The sequence below is a fragment of the Electrona antarctica genome (assembly GCF_951216825.1).
Source record: "Electrona antarctica genome assembly, chromosome: 10".
Taxonomy (NCBI): domain Eukaryota; kingdom Metazoa; phylum Chordata; class Actinopteri; order Myctophiformes; family Myctophidae; genus Electrona; species Electrona antarctica.
This window is the reverse complement of record NC_136791.1, coordinates 22101041-22125540: the sequence shown is the minus strand read 5'-3', so window position 1 is coordinate 22125540 and position 24500 is coordinate 22101041. Positions and strand designations below refer to the sequence as shown.

General features: G+C 41.4%; 1 protein-coding gene across 2 annotated transcripts in view; it reads right to left on the bottom strand.

Moving 5' to 3' along the window:
• Window positions 1-5967: 5967 nt before the first annotated feature.
• LOC306931214 (lysophosphatidylserine lipase ABHD12-like) overlaps window positions 5968-24500 on the bottom strand; it is a 41678-nt gene continuing 23145 nt past the window's right edge. For both annotated transcript variants that reach the window (XM_079512472.1, XM_079512473.1), the window contains 12 exons: window positions 22300-22421; window positions 21868-21973; window positions 21258-21377; window positions 21067-21097; window positions 19279-19324; window positions 18858-18987; window positions 16478-16515; window positions 13694-13773; window positions 12192-12274; window positions 11170-11248; window positions 10342-10469; window positions 5968-7258 (listed from right to left, as the gene is read on the bottom strand). In XM_079512472.1, coding sequence (XP_079368598.1) covers window positions 7225-7258; window positions 10342-10469; window positions 11170-11248; window positions 12192-12274; window positions 13694-13773; window positions 16478-16515; window positions 18858-18987; window positions 19279-19324; window positions 21067-21097; window positions 21258-21377; window positions 21868-21973; window positions 22300-22421 — 997 coding nt within the window. In that variant the 3' untranslated portion in view covers window positions 5968-7224. The remainder of the gene's footprint in view (window positions 7259-10341; window positions 10470-11169; window positions 11249-12191; window positions 12275-13693; window positions 13774-16477; window positions 16516-18857; window positions 18988-19278; window positions 19325-21066; window positions 21098-21257; window positions 21378-21867; window positions 21974-22299; window positions 22422-24500) is intronic.

Below are 24500 nucleotides of genomic sequence, written 5' to 3'. Positions count from 1 at the left end.
TCAGGCAACTTTTTTTTGCCAACGGCTGATTCGGTCTGGTTTATTAACCAGGCTAGGGCAAGACGTCGCCGAGCAGCCTCGTATTCTTGCCAGCCGGGCCAGCTCCAGATGTGTCCTTGAGCAGAGAATTGGAGTATTCCTAAACACACAAACACACCTGGTCAGCTCTGTAACAAACAACCTGTGACAGACTATAGTTTCTGGGAAAAAACATAACAAAACAAAAAAATATTACTGTATAGTTTAATATGGAGATAAACTTTCTACCTTGTGAAGTGCCCGAAGCGACAGAAGGAGCGACAGCAGAAATAAAGAAGCTGCACAACAAAACCAAGATAAACGTCTTAATTTTTGTTGTCGTAGGTCCATTGCTCTGTGACGCTGTCTGAGCCGTTCTCGTGTGGAAGGCCTCTGAGAGAAAGACAGGAACACTGGAACTTTTAACTGAGAGTTGTGGGGGGGGGGGGTTATTCAGGTCTCAATTTTAACATTATATAAGGACTTTGATATTATGTATTACTATTTATAACAGAATTTACCTGGCAAGATATTATCACTGGCACATATCGATCTATAGACTAGTCTCACGTAGATGTATTAACTTGTCAAAAGAAAGCATTGTGCTCAAATTATTTTCCTGAAATGTGCTTCCAAATTGGAATTTATTTTAATCATTTTTGAGGAATATATTTTTGGAAAGAGAGAACTATGCCCTGTATCTGCTTGACCCTGTATACAGTAGCCTACATGTATTGAATCACTGCATCTGCGTTAGCATAATTGATATCCTTGGATACGATGACCATCAATATACTATATCAGATCAGACTGACACCTGTGCACAATGATACGATCGAGATGCGTTTGTTATTCTGCTCTTGTCCTTAGTCCTTGTCTCATATCATTTGGTCAGGTCATGTGTCCAATACTGTACAATACATATTCTCTATGTGTGTAATCGTGTATACTAAGCTTGCTGTGTGAGCTGTGCGTGCGTGCGCTTGTGTGTGTTGTGTGTGTGAGTGAGACTCAGACACAGATGGAGGGTCAGAAACAGAAAGTGAACTCCCTGAGCCCCCTGGCATCTAAAGTAACAAGTTCAGCCCTATGCATATATAGGCGATTTGAAAATAGCTGATCTACAAGCTCACAACATATGTCGCAAAGTGACGTGTTGTGAACTTGTAGATCTGCTATTTTCAAAGCATTTTATTTATACATTTGGAAACTTGTGAAATGGCCAGGGCTGCCAACAGTCCTGGATCCTACAGGATCCTGGAGTCCTGCAGGAACTTGTAGATCGGCTATTTTCAAATTAAGCGTTAATTTGTATGTTTTGTAATAATAATCAAACTCTACAAAGTAACTAGTAACTATGCCTTCCACAACATGGAAGTCACATTGAACGTTGGAGACTCTTAGGCCTGACTCACACCTTCGCATCTAGCATACAACATTGATGCATGTATGAAAGGGTTTGTTTACATCTTGCCCCAATGCATTTCCAATGGAAGTCACATGGTTTGACACAACATTTGTGTTGTACGGCTTTCGGCTTATACAGACTGCCTGGTTGGCAATTGGGCTACAAGTCCTTTATGCTGTGCAGAGGCTGTCCAGGGACAGGTTTTTGTCCATCGGCTCCTCGGAATTTAATTAACTATTAAACTATATAGCTGGTAAGACTAGAATCACTAGAATGTAGCCTAAATATTAAAGTCATTTCCTGACTTTCTATTTAAGGGACATTCAACTATAAGCCGAACACATTAATAAATAATAGATAGACTATAATAAAGATGATTTTCTCCCCGCAAACACAACACACAGAATCAGATACATAATATATAGTCACCCTATAGCTTACTGTTGCCTGATTTGTGCTTCTTACCACGGTACAGAACTGATTCAACGCATCTCATCCGCTGTGATATTGTAGGCTACATCGTATAATGTTATCTGCGCCACATGCAACGTGCGACGAAAAGCAATCCAGGCTCATGAGTTGATTTGTTGTCACTTTCCACACTTTCCATACATGATATGGTACAACAGTTACCTCCTCTGTGTTTATTTGTACATTTGCAGGTCCATTTGGTTACATTTGCAGGTCCATTTGGTTACATTTGCACTGAGATACCTTTTCCACCACTGCTCAACTCCACTCATCGTGACCTGCCTGTGTGACCTTTAGAGCATGCAAAACAAAAGTGTCTCTTTGTTTTCCATTTTTGTTAGCACAACTTCAGTGTAACAATTAAAGGGACACTTCACCCTTTTTGCAAGAAAATATATGTTAATGACATTTAGAAGATTTATAACACTTGGGGACTTTGGGTGTAATTTGTGGTTTTAGATATTTTAGATTTTAGCAGTTAGCCCAGTGTCTCTGATGTCATGGACACTGGGCTCACTTACTTCCTAGACTGCAATTACCATAATGCTTTGGTGCACTGCTCCTCCTTGTGGATAGGGGGAGGGCTGTCTTACTGAGACAACATGTAGTCCAGGAAGTAAGTGAGCCCAGTGTCCATGACATCAGAGACACTGGGCTCACTGCTAACATCTAAAATATCTAAAACCACATATTACACACATAAAGACCCCCAAGAAAGTGTTCTAAATCTTCTAAACGTCATTAACATATTTTTTTTTGCAAAAAGGGTGAATTGTCCCTTTAAGAGCAGAAGGTCCCGACGTCCAGAGCGTCAAATACAAAAAAACAAAAACAAACAATAGACACACTACAAGTAGACCATGATCGTCATTATCGTTTCCAAGTTGAAAAAACGTTCATACATTTAAAAAAAAAAGAAAAGTAAAAGAAAAGCTTATAACGGGTCACTGCTGTTTTTCCTTTTTCAATATTTCAGTCAGTTCTTTGTAAGTTAAATGTCATATCTGCCCTGTGCAATTTTTGATTATGAAGACTAAAAGCCAAACAGAATGCCAAAAACACAATTATATCGTTAATCGCAATTGTTTGTTTGACAATCAAGAGTCGTAATTGTGACATCCCTGGCTAAACGAGCGCACATCGCGGCGCATCACAACGTGTCGTGAGCTTGTGATTGGATTTTATTTTAAGCTGTAGGCCTACGTCCTTTTGAAAGGTTTTGGAAGCCAATAGAAACTGAAGGCTTTCTATAGTCCTGAAAAGTTGCATTGCGATAATGGAAGCCATCGTTCTCACAATAACAAAAATCTAAATATATTAAAAAAAATCTGCATAGCGATGATGTCACTGGTGTACAGGTTTCTGAACTGTGGTGAAGCGGCTTCCCTGCCGCCACTAAATGGCTCAGAAGTTCAGAACGCCACGGTTTTAGCCCTATGCGGCCTCTTTTAGAAGCGAGACCGACAAAATTGACGCACTTCCGGGAACACGGAAGCATTTCAGGGGTGCACTCTAGATACATGGTCAGTGATCACAGCTGAAACGGTCCAGCGCGGTCGCCAATTATTTTTTATTGAGCAAACAGGCCTCAACAGTGACATCTGCTGGCAAATTGTTATGTCATATATATGGGATTTGTGGACTCTTACCTCACAGTCCACAGGAAACTTGTTTGAGCCAGAAAACCCCAGACCACAGAAAATCTACTGAATGTTAAAAGTTCAGGTATTTTGGGTGCAATTGAGCTCAGAAAACATATTAACAAAAAAATAAATAAAAATTACAATTATGTCACGATCGCTTTAAAACTAAAAGACAGAAAATAAATACACGTTTGTTTTAAAAGTTCCACTTCATTTCCGCTGACATTCTAGATCAGTGGTTTTCAACCAGTGGTCCGGGGACCACCAGTGGTCCTTGAGGGGGTTCCAGGTGGTCTACATGCAGCTAAATGACGGAGAGTTGTTAACCAAATGGACCCTGACCTATTCATTTGGTTTCATGTTACGCTCTCAAGAGTTAAATTATTGCTAAACATCTGCATTACTTAATTTACAAGTCTACACTATTAGAGAATGTAGAAGAATCCTTATTTTGATCAACGTTTGCTTGTTATCTCTCCTTACGGTACCAGCATCAATACAGCATAGAATTGTGGAAAAATCATTTACAACGATATCAAAATATTGAGGCTAAATGTCATCAAATGGTGGTCCGTGGCTCAATAATGGGCCTTGATATGAAAAGGGTTGAAAACGACTGTTCTTGGTTCCCAAAATGGGGTCCGGGGACCCCTAGGGTTGAGGGAGTTACAGGGGGTCCGCACCTAAATGATAGTTAGGAACCAAATGGACCCTTATGGGTCTGTAACTCAGAGAGTGTACAAATGGACCCTAAGGGGTCCATTTGGTTCCATTTGTACACTCTCCGAGTTAAATTAGCATTGATTTTACATTATAAATTGTGGTTCCAAAGATGGAAATGCCATTAAATGGGGGTCCGTAGACTAATGCATGTCAAACTGGATACCTGTTATCCGTGGGATAACAGGTATCAATTTGGAGGTCCTTGACATGAAAAGGGTTGAAAACCACCGTTCTAGATGATGTGCCGTGCTTTGCACGATCCAAACCGTTTACAATAGGGTTGCACGATTATGAAATTATGACCGATATCCGATCTCCGATTATTTGCAGGGTCACTCATATCTGCCGATACCAATTCTGACCGATTCCGATATTATACAGAGGACCACAATGGAAACAAGCCTAGGCCCTATAGCCTGTTAATACAGTATTCGATCAATGAATATACTCTTGTTCCAAGTGTCTGTTTTCACTACTGAATAACTACTCAATGAGATGAGTTAGGAGTACACAAATGAAATGTAGCATTTAGCCATTGATGGTCACATTATTACTGCGTCATCAATATCGGTGAAAATAATCTGCAATATTTTTAGACCAATCCGATACCGATATGGTATTTGTATGGCCGATTCCGATACGCTACCGATTAGTATATCGTGCATCTCGTTTACATTACAGGAGCCGTGTTGCCAGCTTGTAGATCTTCATTTACTTACTTTTTTCATTCATTTTTTCATTATTTATCAATGCATATTTTTCATATTTTATTCATAAATACTTGTTTTCAATTGATTTGTTTAAACGTTTTTAAATCTTTTGAAATTCTATATTTATATATATATATTTGTTTTTTAAATGTTGGAAACGTAAAAAAGAGATATTTACTCCCGACCCATACAAATTGTTGGAAACAGTTTGCTAAATGCCTACATTGCAAATCGTGAATTTAAAACCACACACGCACACACAATTCGTCACATCGTCTCCCTTCACACACTCAAACAAATGTACAGTGCCACTCCAGTCCAAACTCCACTTCCCAGAGTTCATTGCTCCGCCGACTCCGATCGATTCATCATTGATCGTTCAAAATGCCTTCCCTCTAGTCAGAGGTCAACCGGGCCCCCAGATACAGAAACCATCAAAAGGTTGAAAAAACACAATAAATCCAAAAGGTGTTTTCTTTTGCATTAAGGTCCTTCTTTTTTTCTTTTAAAAACGTTGTGTTGAGGTTTAGTGCATAATATTCCAGACCCATCGTCCTGGTTACCGTGTTAACCAGTCACAGTGCACAGACTGTTGTCCGGGCGACCATCCCATGTCCTGTAGGAATGAATGCTAAGGTAAAGGAATGGGGTCCGCTTTGTAAAAGTTCAGATCCTTTGCTTCATCTTTGAGACGCAAAACAGCACCTCAGAAAGCTGTGTGCGTAATGTGTATGTGTGCATGCGTGTGTGCGCGTGTGTGTGTGTGCGTGTGTACACAATGGGCTTCATTAATCAAGAACATAAGTCATTTATGCTCCGTCATGCGACGGCCATGTTCGACACGGCTGAATTGGGCTATCATCATCGAACTTCGACTTTCATTGCACTTGTTAAAAGTAAGGGAAAATAGTTTTTGTTAGAATAAGTGTTAAATAGCTCTATATTACATTATAAATTACATTATTCTATTATATATTATTATTATATGAGCAGTTGAGACGAATAACAGTCTAAGTCCACACTAATTATCCATAATGTATAAATTATGAATAAGGACAGCTAGGCCTTTTCGGAGAGGCAATTATGGACCGTTACTGCTCATATATTGCGATAGTAATAATTGCCATATACAGTGTTTGTTTAATAACAGGAGTCTCCCCGTCTCTCTCCAGCTATTTCATAAAAAATAAAAAATAAAATAAAAATAGCAGACAAAAGTGGAACTCCAAAACTGTAGCTGATAAATGGGATATTTCTCCAGATTGGAAGAAATTCACCCGTTGTCAAGTCCCGCCCATGGCTGTGCCCCTCTTCGCACCCATTGGTTGGCATCCGCCCATGGCTGTGCCCTTCTTCGCATCCATTGGTTGGCGTTTCGTGGTTGGACAAAAATCCTTTCTCTCCATCCACTACCATTGAAATAACATGTTTTTCAGTTGCTTCGTATTGATATTCTGTGCATTAAATTCTTATTTTAAACTTGATGTTTTTAGTTTTTTTCCAAAAAAACAAGGTGGAACCAGGCAGAAAGAGCCTGCTGGAATGGTTAGTCAGCAACCCACCTGGGGAAAAAGGAGACTCCTGAACAAGCACCCACAATATTAGATCTTTATAATCCGATTCAAACACATTATAAGTAAGTTTATAATGCTTCATAGGCATGGTGGGATGCATAGCAAGTGTTACCAAAAAGTAGGGTTGTCCCTTTTAGGGTTGTCATTTTCAAATGATCGGAATCGGATCGGGAGCCAAAAAACGTGATCGGGACATCCCTACTAATATCAAAATGATATCCATATCATGATATTAGACTGGATATTGTCTGTGATTTGGGATATTGTACTATTGTGATATGGCATAAACGTGTTCTATAAAAAATATATAAATAACGGATCGGGAAAAATCTGTAACGGCAGATGCTCAAAATGAAATGATCAGAATCGGAATAAAAAAAACGTGATCGGGACATTCCTACCGATAAGGTTTTGGTTTTGACCCATGAATATAACTTTACAGCACCTTTAGTCCCAGTGACCAAACCATCCACAATGTCTCCATCAAACGCGTTCAGTCTGTTCCATTTCACCAGGAAACGTACGTCATTATTTACAAAATACACAAATGAGACCCACTGTGTGCAACAATGCATGGTGTGTGTGTGCGTGCGTGCGTGCATGTGTGTGTGTGTGTGCGTGCGTGCACACACACGCTTGTGTAGAGTGGTTCCTGATTGGCTCCCCTGGCTGTCAGTCTATGGGTGAGGGTGATCCTTGCCCAGGAAGTCACTGGAAGACAACAACAACACACACACAGTGTTACATCATCACCCAGCCAGGGCTCGTCGTCATGTTGGCTTTACAAAATGAGTGGACAAAAAAATATTACCAGAAACACATGAATAGATAGCCCTGAATGACCATAACAGGACTGTAACTCTGAGAGTGTTCGAATGCGGGTCCATTTGGTTCCATTCGAACACTCTCAGCGTTAAGGGGGTCTTTGCAAATAAAACATTTGAGAACCACTAGTACCAATGGACTCCTAATGTGCCATAGAGTCGTAGTAAATAATTGTCATACATATTCTGAGGAAAACCTGGAGACTTGACATTCAGTAAGTGGGTGTTATGATCAAAATAAGTCTATAGCAAAAGGCCGATGCACACCTCAAAAGGCTGGTGACAGGTGCGTAGGGAGTATATAATGAAAAGGGTATCTTTGATTGAAAGACAAAGAAGAGGTCCCGCACACTGTCAGACACTTGACAAAAATGTTGCTCTTTATTAGGTCGATGTTTCGGTCGCTTAACCCATTTAGACCTGACATCGAAATAAATAAAAAAGTCTTCTGAAAGAATATATATTCAAAGATTTGTGCCACATTTTTACGATTTTTCAAAAATAGCAGACCTACAAGTTCATAGCGCGCCACTCGGTGGCGCGCTATGAGCTTGTAGATCTGCTATTTTTCAATAGCTAAAGTATAACATAATGCTTAGTTAAAACACCAAAAGGGGTTCCCGCCCAAAATGGGTTAAATCTTCATCAGGACAGACAATGTCTGTCTATAGACGTCTATAGATGTCTATAGACCAGGGATGTGCCGATGAGACATTTTGGCCAATACTGATATCCGATATAATTAATTGCCGCTATGGCCGATAACCGATATTACCGATGTCGATATGATCTCATTCTGTATTAAAAAATTATAATAATTTTGTTCATTCTGAAAAATGTAGACGTCTATAGACGTCAATATACGCATATAGAGGTCTTTAGACGTCTATAGACAGACATTGTCTGTCCTGTTGAAGGTTTAAGTGTCTGACAGTGTGCTCTTCTTTGTCTTTCAAAGATACCCTTTTCATTATATGATCAAAATAATAATCAATATAATAATAATAATGGTGTGTAAAACCAAATCAAAAATTAGCCACAGACAAGACCAAGTCTTTGCCACGGACACATTTGGCCGTGACCCCTGTCATCACTGCATGCATGCGCGTGTCCGTGCGCGCATACTGCGTATGTGTGTGCGCGTATCTGTGTGTCCGTGATAACTTATTAAACTATGACGATAAATGTTCGTGGACTGCCCGTTTTCACTGATGAAAACTAAACTAAAACTATACTGGTCTATTTCGTCCAACACATAAAAACTAGACTACAATGTTAGGTAGGGACTAGTAGAGACTAGGTAGGGATGGAGCTCGTTCATATATATTCTTAAGGAGCACCTTATCGAGCCCACTATCGAGCATTTGCTATTATTTTGTGGAAAGACAGGAGACAATAATTTCTGATCAGAACTAGTAACTTTCACTAGGGCCTTCAAGCTAAATGAGACAGAAGTTCTCATAATCTCATAATTTGAATTCACACATTAATCATGTTACCAAGACTGCCCTTTTCACCTTAGAAATATTGCACGAATCAGAGCCTATTTGTCATTGGACGATGCAAAAACGCTGATCCACGCCTTTGTTTTTTCTCGGCTTGATTACTGCAATGCACTTTTTTCTGGACTGCCTAAGAACTGACAGATTTCAACTTGTCCAAAATGCAGCAGCCAGAGTTTTAACTAAAACTAAGATGAGCGAACATATTACTCCAGTTTTAGCTTCACTGCATTGGCTTCCGGTTGTTTTTAGGATCGATTTTAAAATAATTGTACTTGTTTATAAAGCTCTCAATGGTCTCGCACCTTCCTACCTACGTACAAATATGTTCCAAACCACTGCTGGCCTGCTCGCTTTGCCTTAAAAAATGGCAATTAAAAAACTACGGTGAAGCAGCTTTCTGCTTCTACGGGCCGACGGCGTGGAACAAACTCCCACTGTACCTTCGACAGGCAGCCTCTGTAGACAATTTTAAAGCACAGCTCAAGACCCACTTCTACACTCTTTTTATTGATCTTTTAATTGATCTTTTAAATGTCTTGTTATTCATGTCCCCACTGTATTGCATTTACTTTTACTTTTCAACAGACGGAAGGCAATTGACCTTTTTACCAATAAAATAATATTAAATAAATTGTTAACTGGTTAATATGTGTGCCGTCACTTTAAAAGCATAATTTTGTTTACCAGGACAGCGCTGGTTGGCAGGTATCAATACACTTTTAGACTGACATGTTTGTGCCAGCATGGGTGATTAGATTTATTTCTTGATCGCCTCTTGTCTTGAACTCTTGATTGTTTAAACATGACGTCATGGGCCGCTATGCTCGATAACAGGCTTGATAAGGCCAAAGCTTATTGATCGATACCGGGTACTTAATAAGCTTGTTATCAGGTTTTTTTCAGGTATCAATTATCGAGCTCCATCCCTAGCAGAGACCAGATCCAGTAGAAATGAGTCTCCATGGTTGTGTGCGTGTGTCGCAGCCCGAAAATAGCAGATCTACAGGCTTACAACACAAGCTCGTATGTAGATCGTCTATTTTCGGCATTTCTTCGTCTATTTGCACACAGCTATGTGTGCAATGTGTGCAATCAGCCATTGTGACGCCACTAAGGCCCAAGATCTACATTGTAATCGACTAAATCAACTGTAGAGTTAGTTGACTAAATATGACCAAAGCTAAATGGAATTTTATTCAAACCACTATTACTAAAACTGCATAAAAATTTGCTGTCAAAATAAACACTGGTGAAGTGACAATTTTAGGACTTTTTAATACCTAAAAAAAAGACCATTACTGCATTAAAAGTAATCAACAAACCATACTATAAAAACTGTGTGTGTGTGTGTGTGTGTGTGTGTGTGTGTGTGTGTGTGTGTGTGTGTGTGTGTGTGTGTGTGTGTGTGTGTGTGTGTGTGTGTGTGTGTGTGCGTGTGTGTGTGTGTGCGTGCGTGCGTGCGTACCTGAGGATGTGTGGCAGCTCTGGGCTCCTGTAGATGAACTTGTGCTTGTAGGCCAGAGACGAGGAGAAGGGAACAAACTGGACCTTCTGACCGCTCAGGCTCTTAGACTGGGACGCCACGTTGTACAGCTGCAGGAAGAACAGAGGTCAGGGGTCAGGAATACCCCAAGAGAGAGAGGTCCTTGGTGTTAGCAACAGTTACTACGAGAGGAGACATGGCAAGCTGTCCTTCTCACCCATTGAGATGCGTGTTAAATGACGGCATTTCTCCATATAAATAATCGATCATTTCACTAGCAAGAGCTTCAAAAACAAAACAAAACTACTGATGTAGACATCAGTAGTTTCAATCGGTAGTTTTTTGTTGTAATTCAAAATCGCTTTCAAGATTTAAAAAAAAATGTTAAAACATAGCAAGCGCACAACGCAACGCTTCACGTACGCTTATTTTTTATTCATGGAATTTCAAGATTTGTTTGTTTGTTTTACAAAGATTATATACAAAAAAAAATCTTTTGAAATATATATTTCTTCTTCAATGTAGGAAAAGAAATTTGTATTTTACTCTAGTCATCGTGACCCATGTGTGTCAGGTGTATGAACAGGTGTGTTTTAGTACCTTCTACCCCCTTTACTCTAGTCATCATGAACCAGGTGTGTCAGGTGTATGAACAGGTGTGTTTTAGTACCTTCTTCCCCCTTTACTCTAGTCATCATGAACCAGGTGTGTCAGGTGTATGAACAGGTGTGTTTTAGTACCTTCTTCCCCCTTTACTCTAGTCATCATGAACCAGGTGTGTCAGGTGTATGAACAGATGTGTTTTAGTACCTTCTTCCCCAGGTGAAACGGAACCACGCTGTCATCCTCCGCATGCAGGATGAGAACCGGACAGGTGATGTGGTTCACACTGAGAGACAGACAGGCAGAGAGAGGCAGAGAGAGAAAGAGGCAGAGAGAGAGGACAGGCAGAGAGAGAGGACAGGCAGAGAGAGGCAGAGAGAGAAAGAGAGAGAGGCAGAGAGAGAGGACAGGCAGAGAGAGAGGACAGGCAGAGAGAGAGGACAGGCAGAGAGAGAGGACAGGCAGAGAGTCAAGTTCAATATGAATATGAATTAACCAATGGGCTCTATGCACACATGATAACTCTTCCTACTTCCGGCCCCCTTCCCTACTTCCTTCACAGGTGTTACCGATGATACTAATTAAGACTCTGTTCCATTTAGTGTGCAGTGGTTCTCAAACGTTTTAATTTCAAGGACCCCCATAACTCTGGGAGTGTACCCTTACGGGTCCATTTATTGGTTTCATTTGTACACTCTCAGAGTTACACACACGTACGGGCCCATTTGGAACACACACAAAAAGGACACTGGTGTAGCAGAGTGTTTCCAGTGAGCCAACGCGCACAATAGCAGCACCCTGACTCTGTTTGACCCCGGTGTTAATTGGTTGAATAAACATATATTAGGTCGAACAATAGGAAGGTAACAGAACAATAGGAAGGTAATAGAACAATAGGAAGGTAACACAACAATAGGAAGGTAACAGAACAATAGGAAGGTAACACAACCATAGGAAGGTAACAACAATAGGAAGGTAACAGAACAATATGAAGGTAACAGAACAATAGGAAGGTAACATAATAGGAAGGTAACAGAACAATAGGAAGGTAACAGAACAATAGGAAGGTAACAGAACAATATGAAGGTAACAGAACAATAGGAAGGTAACACAACAATAGAAAGATAACAGAATAGGAAGGTAACACAACAATAGGAAGGTAACAGAACAAAAGTTAACAGGACAATAGGATGGTAACAGGACAATAGGAAGGTAACAGAAGGACGTACTTCTCATCGCTGGCAAAGCGGATGTCACTGGCTGTGATGGGATCCAGGAAGAACCAATCAAAACCCGGCAGATATCTGTACACCTACGCACACGCACGCACGCACACACGCACACGCACACACACACACACACACACACGATAAAGGGGGGAAAAACAGTTGTGAATGTGTGTGTGAGGGTATGTGTGCGTGTGGCGCGCGTGCATGTGTCATCAATCTTTATTTATATAGCACAATTCAGACAACAAGTGTAGTTCAAAGTGCTTCACAGAAAGAGTTTTTTGTTTGTGTGTGTGTGTGTGTGTGTAGTGTCCACTTCTACCCAGCAGGGGGCATCAGTGTGTGGCAGGCAGCAGAGACTTCAGCATGTACAGTACTGTAATGTTGTCACAATGGACTGATATATATTCCACTTGTATCCAGAATGGCCGCTCATTCAGAACTCAAATGCTCATGTAAACACCTGAACTGGAATAGAATATTCCAGTCCGGTCCGATACCTAATTCATTTTCATTCCCGTTTGGAGGTTTTATACCGTTTGAATCAGGATATATTTATATAAACACTTTATTATCTGAACGGTACTGAGAGTTTGGAATACATTATTCTGCCCTTAGTATTAGTGCACTTTGCACCGAAGTTACATTCCGAATGAATGCTTTGGTCATGTAAGTAAATGAATGAGGAACGAGGGATACTTTTATTCAGGTTCCATGTGTAAACAGTTGGGTATGTATCTCTGTTCTCTGTTTGTATGCATCTCTGTTCGGTGAATGTAATGCACACTCTCGGTAAAGTGCCTTGGAGAAAGACGCTATATAAATGCACCATTTACCATTCTGAATGAATAATCGATGAATGAATAGTGTCCATGTAAACGCAGCGAGCTCTTTGTTTGGTTGTTCATCCAGACTGCTCATGATTAGTAACTGATTGCTTTGTGGTTTATCTTTTTTTTTAAGTTAAAGGTCTATATTGTGAGCTCTAATCATTGCTATATTGGATATATATAATATAATTTGGGCTGGGGACTCTCCAAAAATACTTTGGCCATTACATGTCTCTGGCCATAGACGTTGGCCGGGACGGGAAATGTATAATTAGGCTCTAAACAAGCATTAAAGGTCCATAGACTTGGATGGCGTATAATGTAATTTCAGAAAAAGCCATATGATAATAATAATAATAATAATGAATTGCATTTTATAGCGCTTTTCCAAGTGCTCAAAGCGCTTTACAATGGTTCATTCATTCATACATTGTACATATGCATTGGAAAGCCTAGCACTCCTCGATAATAAAGAAAATACATCGTAAATAAATAAATACTGAAACCAAATATAATCGTTAAAGATTATGGCCTGGTTTTGGAACACATGTTGATTCTATCTTGGTTTGAGCAAGCGTGCATGCGTGCGTGTGTGTGAGTGTGCATACGTGTGTGCATGCGTGCGTGCGTGTGTGTGAGTGTGCATACGTGTGTGCATGCGTGCGTGTGTACCATAGAGAATGGGTGGCTCTTTGCTTCCTCTCTGATGTTGGTGAATGGAGACTCCAGGATGAGAGAATCTGGAGGCGTTCCTGAAGTTCATAAAAACACACACACAGTTTGCATCTCGTTACATCCATGGATTAAAGCAACATAAAATCGCACAATAAAATAAAATCGCAAATCCTACATGTGCGATTTGTGAGACAGCAAAAAAGGAGCCGCCCCACACGCCGATTCTTAAACAATCAACACAACACAATATGTCAAATGATGGATGTTTCAGTAATATTGTCCCTGCTGTCAACCAGATTGAGGCTTTAAAGGAGAAGTCCATGCTAGAAGGCTTTCTTACCTTTCGTTGCAGTTGTTAGGTTCGCACCAAAGTGGTCCAGGTGTCATTTTGTGCAAAAACGCATTATTGGCTATTTCCCCTACGCCACCATAATAGTCCTTGGGCTAGAGGCCTATTTCTGTAGTTCATGAAATGATATGATAGCAATCTCAAAATGGCAGATGATTACTTGTTTTCAGCCCTTATATCTGGTATCTTATGAAAGAAATTGGTACAAACCCTCCCGCGCACTCAGATCAGCCAACGCAGGGAAGCTGGAAGTACCCTCACTAAAAACGCCGGGACAACGCTCCACACGTCCCAAACTCTTCTCCCTTCTGGCCCCAAAACTGTGGAATGCACTTCCCGTTGCAATCAGAACTGCAGCATCACTCCCGATCTTCCGCCGTAGTCTGAAAACCCACCTTTTCAGACTCCATCATGGCCCATAGCACTTACCCTACCCCCCTTAGACAGCACTTCTTAGACTTATATAGCATTTGAAACAGACTTATAGCATGTCATGTAGACAGCACAATAAGTGCATTGTATGTAGTCATAGCACTTCATAGTATATAGTGTATAGTAGTCATAGCACTTCATAGTATATATGTACAGCATAGTATAGCATATATGTGTAGTTTATATGTATAGTGTCATTATATAGATATGTTCTAGTTATAGTTTATATGTATAGTGTCATTATATAGATATGTTCTAGTCACGTTCTTAGCTTACGCATGTTTCGCGATAAATGCTTTTTACATATGTGATGTATTCCCATGCTTTTGTTCTTGCTTATTGTAAGTCGCTCTGGATTAAGAGCGTCTGCTAAATGCCTAAATTGTAAATTGTAAATTGTACATAGTGAATGGCATAACTTGGCAACTAATGGGCCGATTTGGATGATTCTGCTATCAAAGTATAGGTTTTCTGGGGTGCCGAGTTAATTTATGAGATGACTGAAGCAATTCAAGTTCGGTCAAAGGTCGAAGGTCAATGTCACGGTAATTTTCGATCCAAAATGTTAACAAAACTGGCATATCTTGGCCTTGACTTTTATGTTGATCTTGATCTCAATAATACGTAGAATATAAAATAAAAAATTGTAGCCAATAAACAACAAATAAGCTCAATAGTTTTCATTTTATATTATCACGATAATCTCATATTATATTATATCAGTCTCATTTACTGCCAAATGTATTTTGCCGTCTGTTCTCCCCTTGCCAGGGCCTTTTCAGTCAGGTCCTTATTTTAAGGCAAAGATTAGCCCAGGTTGTTAACCGGAAGTTAGAAAATGGCTAACGGATTGACCTGCGATTTCTTTATAATTCACCCGAAACGTTACCCCAAGCTAATCAGATGATGATAATTTCGGAGACCTTTCTGAATTCACAGAACAAAATATTCTGTGGGTCTTGAAAGATTAGTAAAAATACTGGCAGTGTGTGCAGACTGTTGTAGAGAAACAAGAAACAACCTTGTCATGTTCAACTGTAGGCATTGAATCTTCCTTGCAGGTGCTTGGTTTGTACAGTTCTGTAATTTGCAGATGTCTGTACATCTCACAAATTGCTGAGACAACTGCAGTTAGGAAGCTTGCATAGACATGCAAATTTACAAGCCTAAAACTCAAGGACTACATTTGGTAAAGGGGCTGTGCGCATCCAGTGAATTGCTAACTGTCCACAATCAACAGTTGTCCATCCACTCTGTATACGATCTGGTGCAGATGCTAATTCGCTCATTTCCATCGCTCGAAAATCCATCCATACTACATTGTAATCCCGTTGCTGTGTTCCAGCCGTAAGGCGTGGAGTCTCGTCTATCGCGAGACTTTGTGAGCTCCATCCACTTGCATGGAGCTCACGAAGAAAGCCTTCTAGCATGGAATTTTCCTTTAACCTTTGTTTTCATACGAGATATTCAACCGAAAGTTGAATTACAGATTTTATGGAAGAGGCTCCGGAAAATATTGCGAGTTTCACCACGTCAAATGCTCGAAAATAATAACCGAAAATAGACAATCTCCTTTTTGCTGTGCGACATGCCTCCAAAGAAGACTAGAAATCAGTCGTGGCGACTGAGAACTTTAATCCATGTACATCTCATTGCATCTCTCCCCGGCGTCTTTGAAATGAAATGAAATGAAATGATTACTATATTTACCCAGGGTATCTGGGCTAAGCTCAAGAACTTGTTTCCAGCCAGGCCCTGCTCATAGAACACATTTCATCGTAGTGGTTCAATGCCTTGTTCAAGGGCACTTCAGCGGTGGTAATTTTAACGTGTCGGACCGCTGATTCGAACTGGCGACCTTCCGGTATCAAGACCGCTCCGCTATCCGGTGTGAGGAGCTAATACTCTACCTCTAGTGTGTGTGTGCGCGACTGCGCGTGTGTGTGTGTGTGTGGACTGCGTGCGAGCGCACTTTCGTGCTTTCCCGTGCGTCTTCCTACCTCTGTCGCAGAGTCGTCTCACCAGGTTGGTGGCCACTCTGAAAAGAAACAAGCAAAACAAAACACTTTGCATTTTAGAAAAGTGGCAGTATCTCAGCATTGTCAATGGCATTTCATGTTTTTGTTGGGACAAAGTTTTTACACACACACACCAAAAGCTGGACATAGGAAAAAAAATCACACCCGTGTGAACTGAGTGGTGTAAGATCTTATATAGCCTGATCAGCTGTGGTCTGACGTAATGTCTGACGTAATGAAATCACACCCGGGTGAACTGGGTGACCGTAGCAACCATGCTCATTTTTTGGTACGAACAGACAGACAGACAGACAGACAGACAGACAGACATGTAAACTAACAAAGCCAGTCGTAGGAGTGGTTTACACCATAGATATATATAAACACTAGATGGCTCAAGGCGGAGTTTCTGACGTCGTTCACCCGGCAGCCATCTTACTTCGGGGCTACAGTACAGTATGTTCAATGGCAGCTCAAACAGAAACAGTCATAACTCGCTCAAATCTTGACGGATTTACAAACGGGTTTGTTTATTACAAACGTTGTCAATGTGGCTATGATTCAGGACGCTTATCGGCTTAATTTATGTTTTTTATATGAACGTCGTATAAAATCATATACGTATGCGGACGTCTCTGACGTTTATAACAAACCAACCCGTTTGAAAATCGGTTGAGAATTGAGCAAGTTATGGTCATTTAAGAGTACATGCCCCATAGACACAATATTATGTGTCCCGAGGTAAGATGGCCGCCACGTAACGACGTCGCTCTCCATTGGCCAACAGCGCGGGTGAGCTATCTAGAGTTTATATATATCTATGGTTTACACCACTCAAAAACACACACTCGGAATGGAAATAGAGGGGGGGGGGGGGGGGGGGGAGTATTGCATTGTGGGTTTGAGCTGACAGGCCCCATTTGATGTCAAATGGGGTCTTCCAGTGGCAGATGTTTATTTTTTATTATTGTGGTATATATATTTTTAGGGCCATGTCATGCACGCTGGGCAAGATCTAAAAAAAAAAAAAAAAGAATACACAAAAGCAGCTGATTAAACAATTTTTTACTAAGGTATAACTGGAAGGCAGCATAGGCTATACAATGATGCAATCGCAACTCTCAGCGCTGCTAGTGCATGCAGTGAGTGCACACACTGGGAAGTGGGAACAATTACAACCAAACAACACAGGTCAATGTGACATGACAGGTCGAGTACCTGCAGTGATTATTAGCTGCTGCCAACTAGGTAAGTGGACGTACAATATGAGGCTACTACTACTACTACTACCTTACTACTACTACTATTTATTTTCTTTTTTTTGCGAGGCACCTGGAGGCTCAAGGCCCGTTTCAATTGAAACGATTGAAACATATACAGTATAAGGCCGCAACATTTGTTTGGGGCGGAAGTTGCGGGATTTTGGCGGTGTTTACATTCTCCGTGAATGAAACAAGTGTTGTGATTGGTTTGGAAAAAATATCGTATCCAGGGGAAATACATCTGACGGATGTTCCGGACCAACGTCTTCCGCTGAAAGCGTCTCTGCCTTACGTTGTAACCAGGCTTTTCTCTCGTGACCAGGCTTATCTCTCTGCCTTAGGTTGTGACCATGCTTTTCTCTCTGCCTTAGGTTGTGACCAGGCTTTTCTCTCTGTCTTAGGTTGTGACCAGGCTTTTCTCTCTGTCTTAGGTTGTGACCAGGCTTTTCTCTCTGTCTTAGGTTGTGACCAGGCTTTTCTCTTCGCAGATGAGTAAGGCTGGGACCGAGGCCTACATGTCATGTGGTATACCTGCACAGCCTTTGTGATCTACTGGTAGCCCTGGTTTGAGTGGTCAAACTGAAGTGATATTGATGAATTCTAAATGTTATCAAAGTATTCTGAGACACCCCTAGCTGGACTTGCGTCACTGCACACTAGAGTGCCACATGGCACCCACTTTGACAACCACTGCTAGACCACACTCTCGCATCATATCAGAATGTTGCTATCATCATGTCAGTGTGTGTGTGCGCACACACGCGCACGCACGCACGCACGCACCAGAATTAAGCAATATTACACAAGAGGGGGTGGTTTAACGTCATTAATGCATGCCTGCGATGCTGCAGGAACGAGCCCGCAGGGCGAGTTCCGAAAGCAACGCTATGACCACAAATGTCCCAAGAAACTAGCTAGCCTAGCCACTGAGTTTGCTGCGCTCTGGGAGAACAGAGCAGCTGAATTCTTTGTTTTGATTAGGTGTGGAGTGGTGCTTGTTTGAACCACGGCTAGAAGGCTGTTTCAACCAATCAGATTGCTTCCTCGAAACGACCTGTTGTATAATGTTGCTATCATCATGTCAGTGTGCGTGCACGTACCCTGTCCCCAGCGAGTGCCCCCAGATGTACACAGGTTTGTTCCCAGTCTGTTCTCTGAGCCAGAGGTAGAGGAACAGAGCGTCTGACGTCATCAGTTGCTCTGAAGGACTGCCGTCAGAGTCCCCCCAACCTGCAAGCGCACACACACACACACACACACACACACACACACACACACACACACACACACACACACACACACACACACACACACACACACACACACACACACACACAGTCAAGAAGAGGCAGGGAAGCATCTGCAATTCGTTGTTTTTGTAACTATCAAAATTAAATAAATGGTCATGGAGAGAAAAGCCGGATAACTGTGATTGAACGTCGTTTCAGATTGAACTGCACTCCCAGAGAATCAAAAATTATCAAAAACAAGCCGTGCAACACTGCAGAAACATCCACCTACCTCTGTAATCAAATGTCACCACATGGTAGCCTAGTGAACTGAGCACCTGAGAGAGAGAGAGAGAGACAGACAGACAGACAGACAGACAGACAGACAGACAGACAGACAGACAGACAGACAGACAGACAGACAGACAGACAGACAGACAGACAGACAGAGACTTTAGGGCTGGTGGGTGATCACTGATAACGCTTCAAATCAATATCACCATTATTTAACCCATGCAGGGTGTTTTGGCAGGGTGTTTTGGTGTTTTAAGCATTGTGTTGTATATTCTTTCAGAGCGAACGTTTTTAACTCAAATCTTTGCTTCTGCAGTGGGGGGGGGGGGGGGGGTCCCTGGAACAACATACTTTCAGATGGGGGCCCGCGGCCAAATACATATAATTCTGGAGGTCCTTGGCATGAAAAAGGTTGAGAACCACTGACATAGAAACAGGTTTTTCAGAAAACTGTCATGATTTAGAATCTGGTCTCAGGTCTAAATGGGTTAAAACATTTGCCTCGATTACTGAACGATAATAATTATATGGTGAAAACAGTCCATGATCGCCTATTTTCACCGTTTTTGCACACCTCCCATCGTGAAATGAAATAAAGTAATCTTACTTCTTAACACGTTCCCTCCCATTAACGAGTTTTCCCCGAGTAAATTGAAAAGCTTCCCTCCCGTTCACGAGTTTCATTGTTTAATTCGTGGTTTTAATACGTTTTAAAGGGTAAGACCACTTTTGAGAGGTTTGGGTTGTTTTCTTACCTTATTATGGGCAAACTAGTCCATTCCATGAGTTATTTCGTGTTGTTGTGTTGTTTATTAGCAATTTAAGAAATAAAAAAGAAATAAAAAAAGTCGCTTAACAGGGAAACAGCTCTCAAAGTCACTCTTTTAGCACATAAACCAACGCAACAAAAGCTGATTCTGACAGTTTATGACATCAGGAAAACTCATGCGGTTTTATTTTCGTCTTTTATGATAGATTTATAAAGTTACTATTTTAGTCTGAGATAGACTGAAGCAGTACTACGGCGTTCCCAACTCTCGCGGGGACATCTTGCGAGGTTTCATTTGTAAACAAGTCTCCAGCTGCAGCCTCGCATACGAGCAGTCCCAAACACAGAAACTTCTTCTAAAGTGTCTTCTAAAGTGTCTCCCTCAAACATGTCCATTGTGTATATTTTTATATTAGTGACAAGCGGACGACAATCAAATCCATTTGTTTATATCCCCGTCGTGGCTCAACGGCATTCCAATAATACGCTTCAGGAGTGGTGTACAGTTTTGGTCCAATCAGATCGTTTTTTACTCAACGCGAACAGCAGTCGGTGATTCGGATCTTCTTTCTACACAAATTAGTCAAAACAAGACTAAATTGACATTGAGTTTTCCTGAATCAGCTTTTGTTGCGTTGGTTTATGTGCTAAAAGGGTGACTTTGAGAGCTGTTTCCCCGTTACAATGGAAGTCAATGAGCGACTTTTTTATTTATTTTGTATTTCTTAAATTGCTAATAAACAACACAACGGAGCGAAATGACTCATGGAATGGACTAGTTTGCCCATAAGAAGGTAAGAAAACAACCCAAACCTCTCAGAAAGTGGTCTTACACTTTAAGACTTACGGGGTTTCCATCGGACAGAGTGGGATAGGTGATGCGTTCGGATGACGTCACTGGAGGATTGTGTGTCTGTGTGTTTGTGTGTGTGTGTGTGTGTGTGTGTGTGTGCGTGCACGGCCGCACGTGCACGTGTGTGCGTGTGTGTATGTGCGTGCGTGTGCGCGTGTGTTTACCTTGTACAGTTGCACTCTGTGATCTCCACCCCTGTAGAGACAATTTACAAGTAGGACAGGTTTGTATCACAATGTCGCGCGCGCACACACACACACACACACACACACACACACACACACACACCGAGTTCTACGCATGTGTGTGTTTTGTAAATATTGTAATTTGATACAAGACACAAGAGCTGGTGTACCTGGTGCCTGCGTTTCCATGGAGATAGAGTATTATGGGATGGTGTGATTTCAGAGTGGACTCGAACCACAGCTGGTCTTTACCCTGAGCCTCTTTCCACATCATTGCTGGAACCGTGTGCCTGCACGCACGCACGCACACACGCACACACACACACACACACACAGCATAACATTTAGTTTAATAACCCTAACAACACAAAGTAGCAGATCTACATTGTGACACATCATGAGCTTGTAGACCTGTGTGTGTGTGTGTGTGTGTGTGTGTGTGTGACAGAGAGAGAGAGAGAGAGAGAGATTATAACCAATATTTATTTGTAAATACATTGTTTTATTTTGATTGTCTTGTTCCACTTCTGCTTTGGCAAAGTAAACGTATGTTTTCTCATGCCAATAAAGCTCCTTTGAATTGAATTGAATTGAGAGAGAGAGAGAGAGAGAGAGAGAGAGAGAGAGAGAGAGAGAGAGAGAGAGAGAGAGAGAGAGAGAGAGAGAGAGAGAGAGAGATGAGAGAGAGAGAGAGAGAGAGAGACACACACACACACACACACACACACACACACACACAGAGAGAGATACACAGAGACAGAGAGAGTGAGAGTATCTTACCACACTCCTATCTTCACGGTGTACTCTGGTTCCAGGTAGAAGTTAGAGGTGTGGTTCAACCCCAGGTCCTGGGGCCTCTTCAGGTCAATGAAGTAGGGCATCCTCACTGTGCACACACACATGCACACACACATGCACGCACGCACGCACACAGGCAGGCACATTGAGTTAAATTATTATCTTGACTAGAATAGAATAATACTATAGTCTAAAACTCAATCAAGTACAACAACAAAAATAAGAATCTATACGAGTTGTAACATCATCAAAATCAAACTCAATATGTTAAACACTCACGCTGCACAGGGTTTCATATATGAATACTACAGGGAGTTCTGCAAGCGCCGGCCATGACAAATACTGCTTGAGGGAAAGGGAACTGACCTGAATGCTTACGTCTACTTAGTTAATATGAAAGGTAAACATACTCACCAAAGTTTAAGAAGACCAGCTTGGCCTGTATGGACGGGCACAGTTTAACGATGAAGGGGATGGCCAAGTAAATACCCAACAACCACAGGAAGAGCCGCTTAAACCGCCCCACCATGGATAGCCTGAACACACACACACACACACACACACACACACACACACACACACACACACACACACACACACACACACACACACACACACACACACACACACACACACACACACACACACACACACACACACACACACACACACACACACACACACACACACACACACACACCAAGAAAGAAAGATCTTTTATATAAACAAAGCTATACTGTATCTGTGTCATCATTGCCAAGAATTCAACACATTTAAGAGGCCAAATATTGAAATGCTTGCTTTTGAAAATAGGAGAGGAGATTTATGTACAATTTGTCACAAGCAGTGTTGTTTTTGGCAGCTAATTTCTATGTTAGTTTTAGTCTCTTGAATAGTTTTCACTTAGTTTGTCACATTTTAGTCACCCGGAATGTTTTAGTGTTAGTCTAGTTTTAGACAACTAAATATCATAAGATTTTAGTCGACAAAATCTACAGGTGATTTAGTCGACTAAAATGTGTTTTGGTGGGCCTTGATGCCGTCGAAATGGCTGATTTTATACTTGCTGAAAATAGCCGATCTACAACTTGTAGATCGGCTAATGATAGTTGGGAACTAAATGGACCCTTATGGGTCTGTAACTCTGAGAGTGTACAAATGGAACCACATGGACCCAAATTAACATTGATTTTACAATATAAATTGGGGGTCCAAGAGATAGAAATGCCATTAAATGGGGGTCCGTAGACTACTGCCTGTCAAACTGAGGGTCCTTGAAATGAAACACATTGAGAATCACTGCTAGAGCCTTCTCTCATGGTGATCCTTGGCATATCTTTTTCAAATGGGGGTCCGCGGGCTAATTGGTGTCAAATTGGGGGTCCTTGACATGAAAAAGTTTGAGAACCCCCGATCTAGTAGATTCACAGGTAGATCAAGAACCTAGCATCAGCCTAAACCAGGGGTTTTCAACCTTTTTCATATCAAGGCCCATCATTTGAGCCACGGACGACCATCTGATGAGACCCAAAACTAAAGAACATGTTGTTATTGTTGGATAAGACGTTGTCCACAATTCCATGGTGTATTTGATGTTGTTACCATAGGAGAGACAACAGGCAGATCAAAACACGGCAATAGATGTTAATTTTGAGGGAATTACTTAGTTACTTTACACCACTGACCACAGGTGCTCGACCTACCGGTATAGTCAATTACATGAGGACCTGTTCTGTAAGTGTGCACGCAAGCACGCAGCCAAGCACGCAGCCAAGCACGCACGCACAGTATGTGTCACCGGAGTGCAACTAGAGTAATAATAAATTACCGGTATATATCAGGCTCAACTCCAAACAATAAACCCATACAGTTTAGCTGCATAACCCGTTTTACACGCTATTTATCCATGTTTTGATGCTGCTTAATACGCTATACCCGCTATTTGTTTTATGTGTTTAATTCGCCGTTTTGTAATAATTTTAAATAAATAGCGGATTTGTTTCGGACCTGGTGACGAGACAATCGCGTTATGATGACGATGAAACCGGAAATCGACCCGTGCTCTGGGCTGCAAGGGCTTCTGGGAAAATGAGTTCAATGCAAGTGAATGGTAGCCCTCGCTGCCTGTTGTAGTTCCGGGTCGTGGCGGTGGCATATTTTTCTCTTCGACAACAAGCCATGGAACTATTTTCAGGCGGATTTTCATGGATCAAAAGGCGCAAATACTTCGGCATATTCTCCAAAGGTAATAAAACAATCCTGGCAGCCTATAATGGATATATTAATCTAAAGCCCTGAAAGTGTTAACACAGAAAAGGGAGGAAACCATTATGCACTCTTGTGGAAAACTACTTTAATAGTCTGGCTAATGCTTGGCAAGAATAAAAAATAAACCTACGTGTTCGTGTTGCGGCAACAACAATGCCTTCATTAGGGTGCCTCTTTTACCCCTAAATACCTTTAAGTAATTATCTAGCCATAACCCCTAAACCTGACCTCCTTTTAACCATGGAACAAACATATCTCTGCTGAGGGAAATGCTCCTCCTCGCAAAGTGCATTTCTCTAATTGTACTCTACTTGTAATACAAGTTCACGCAACGCACGCACGCGCGC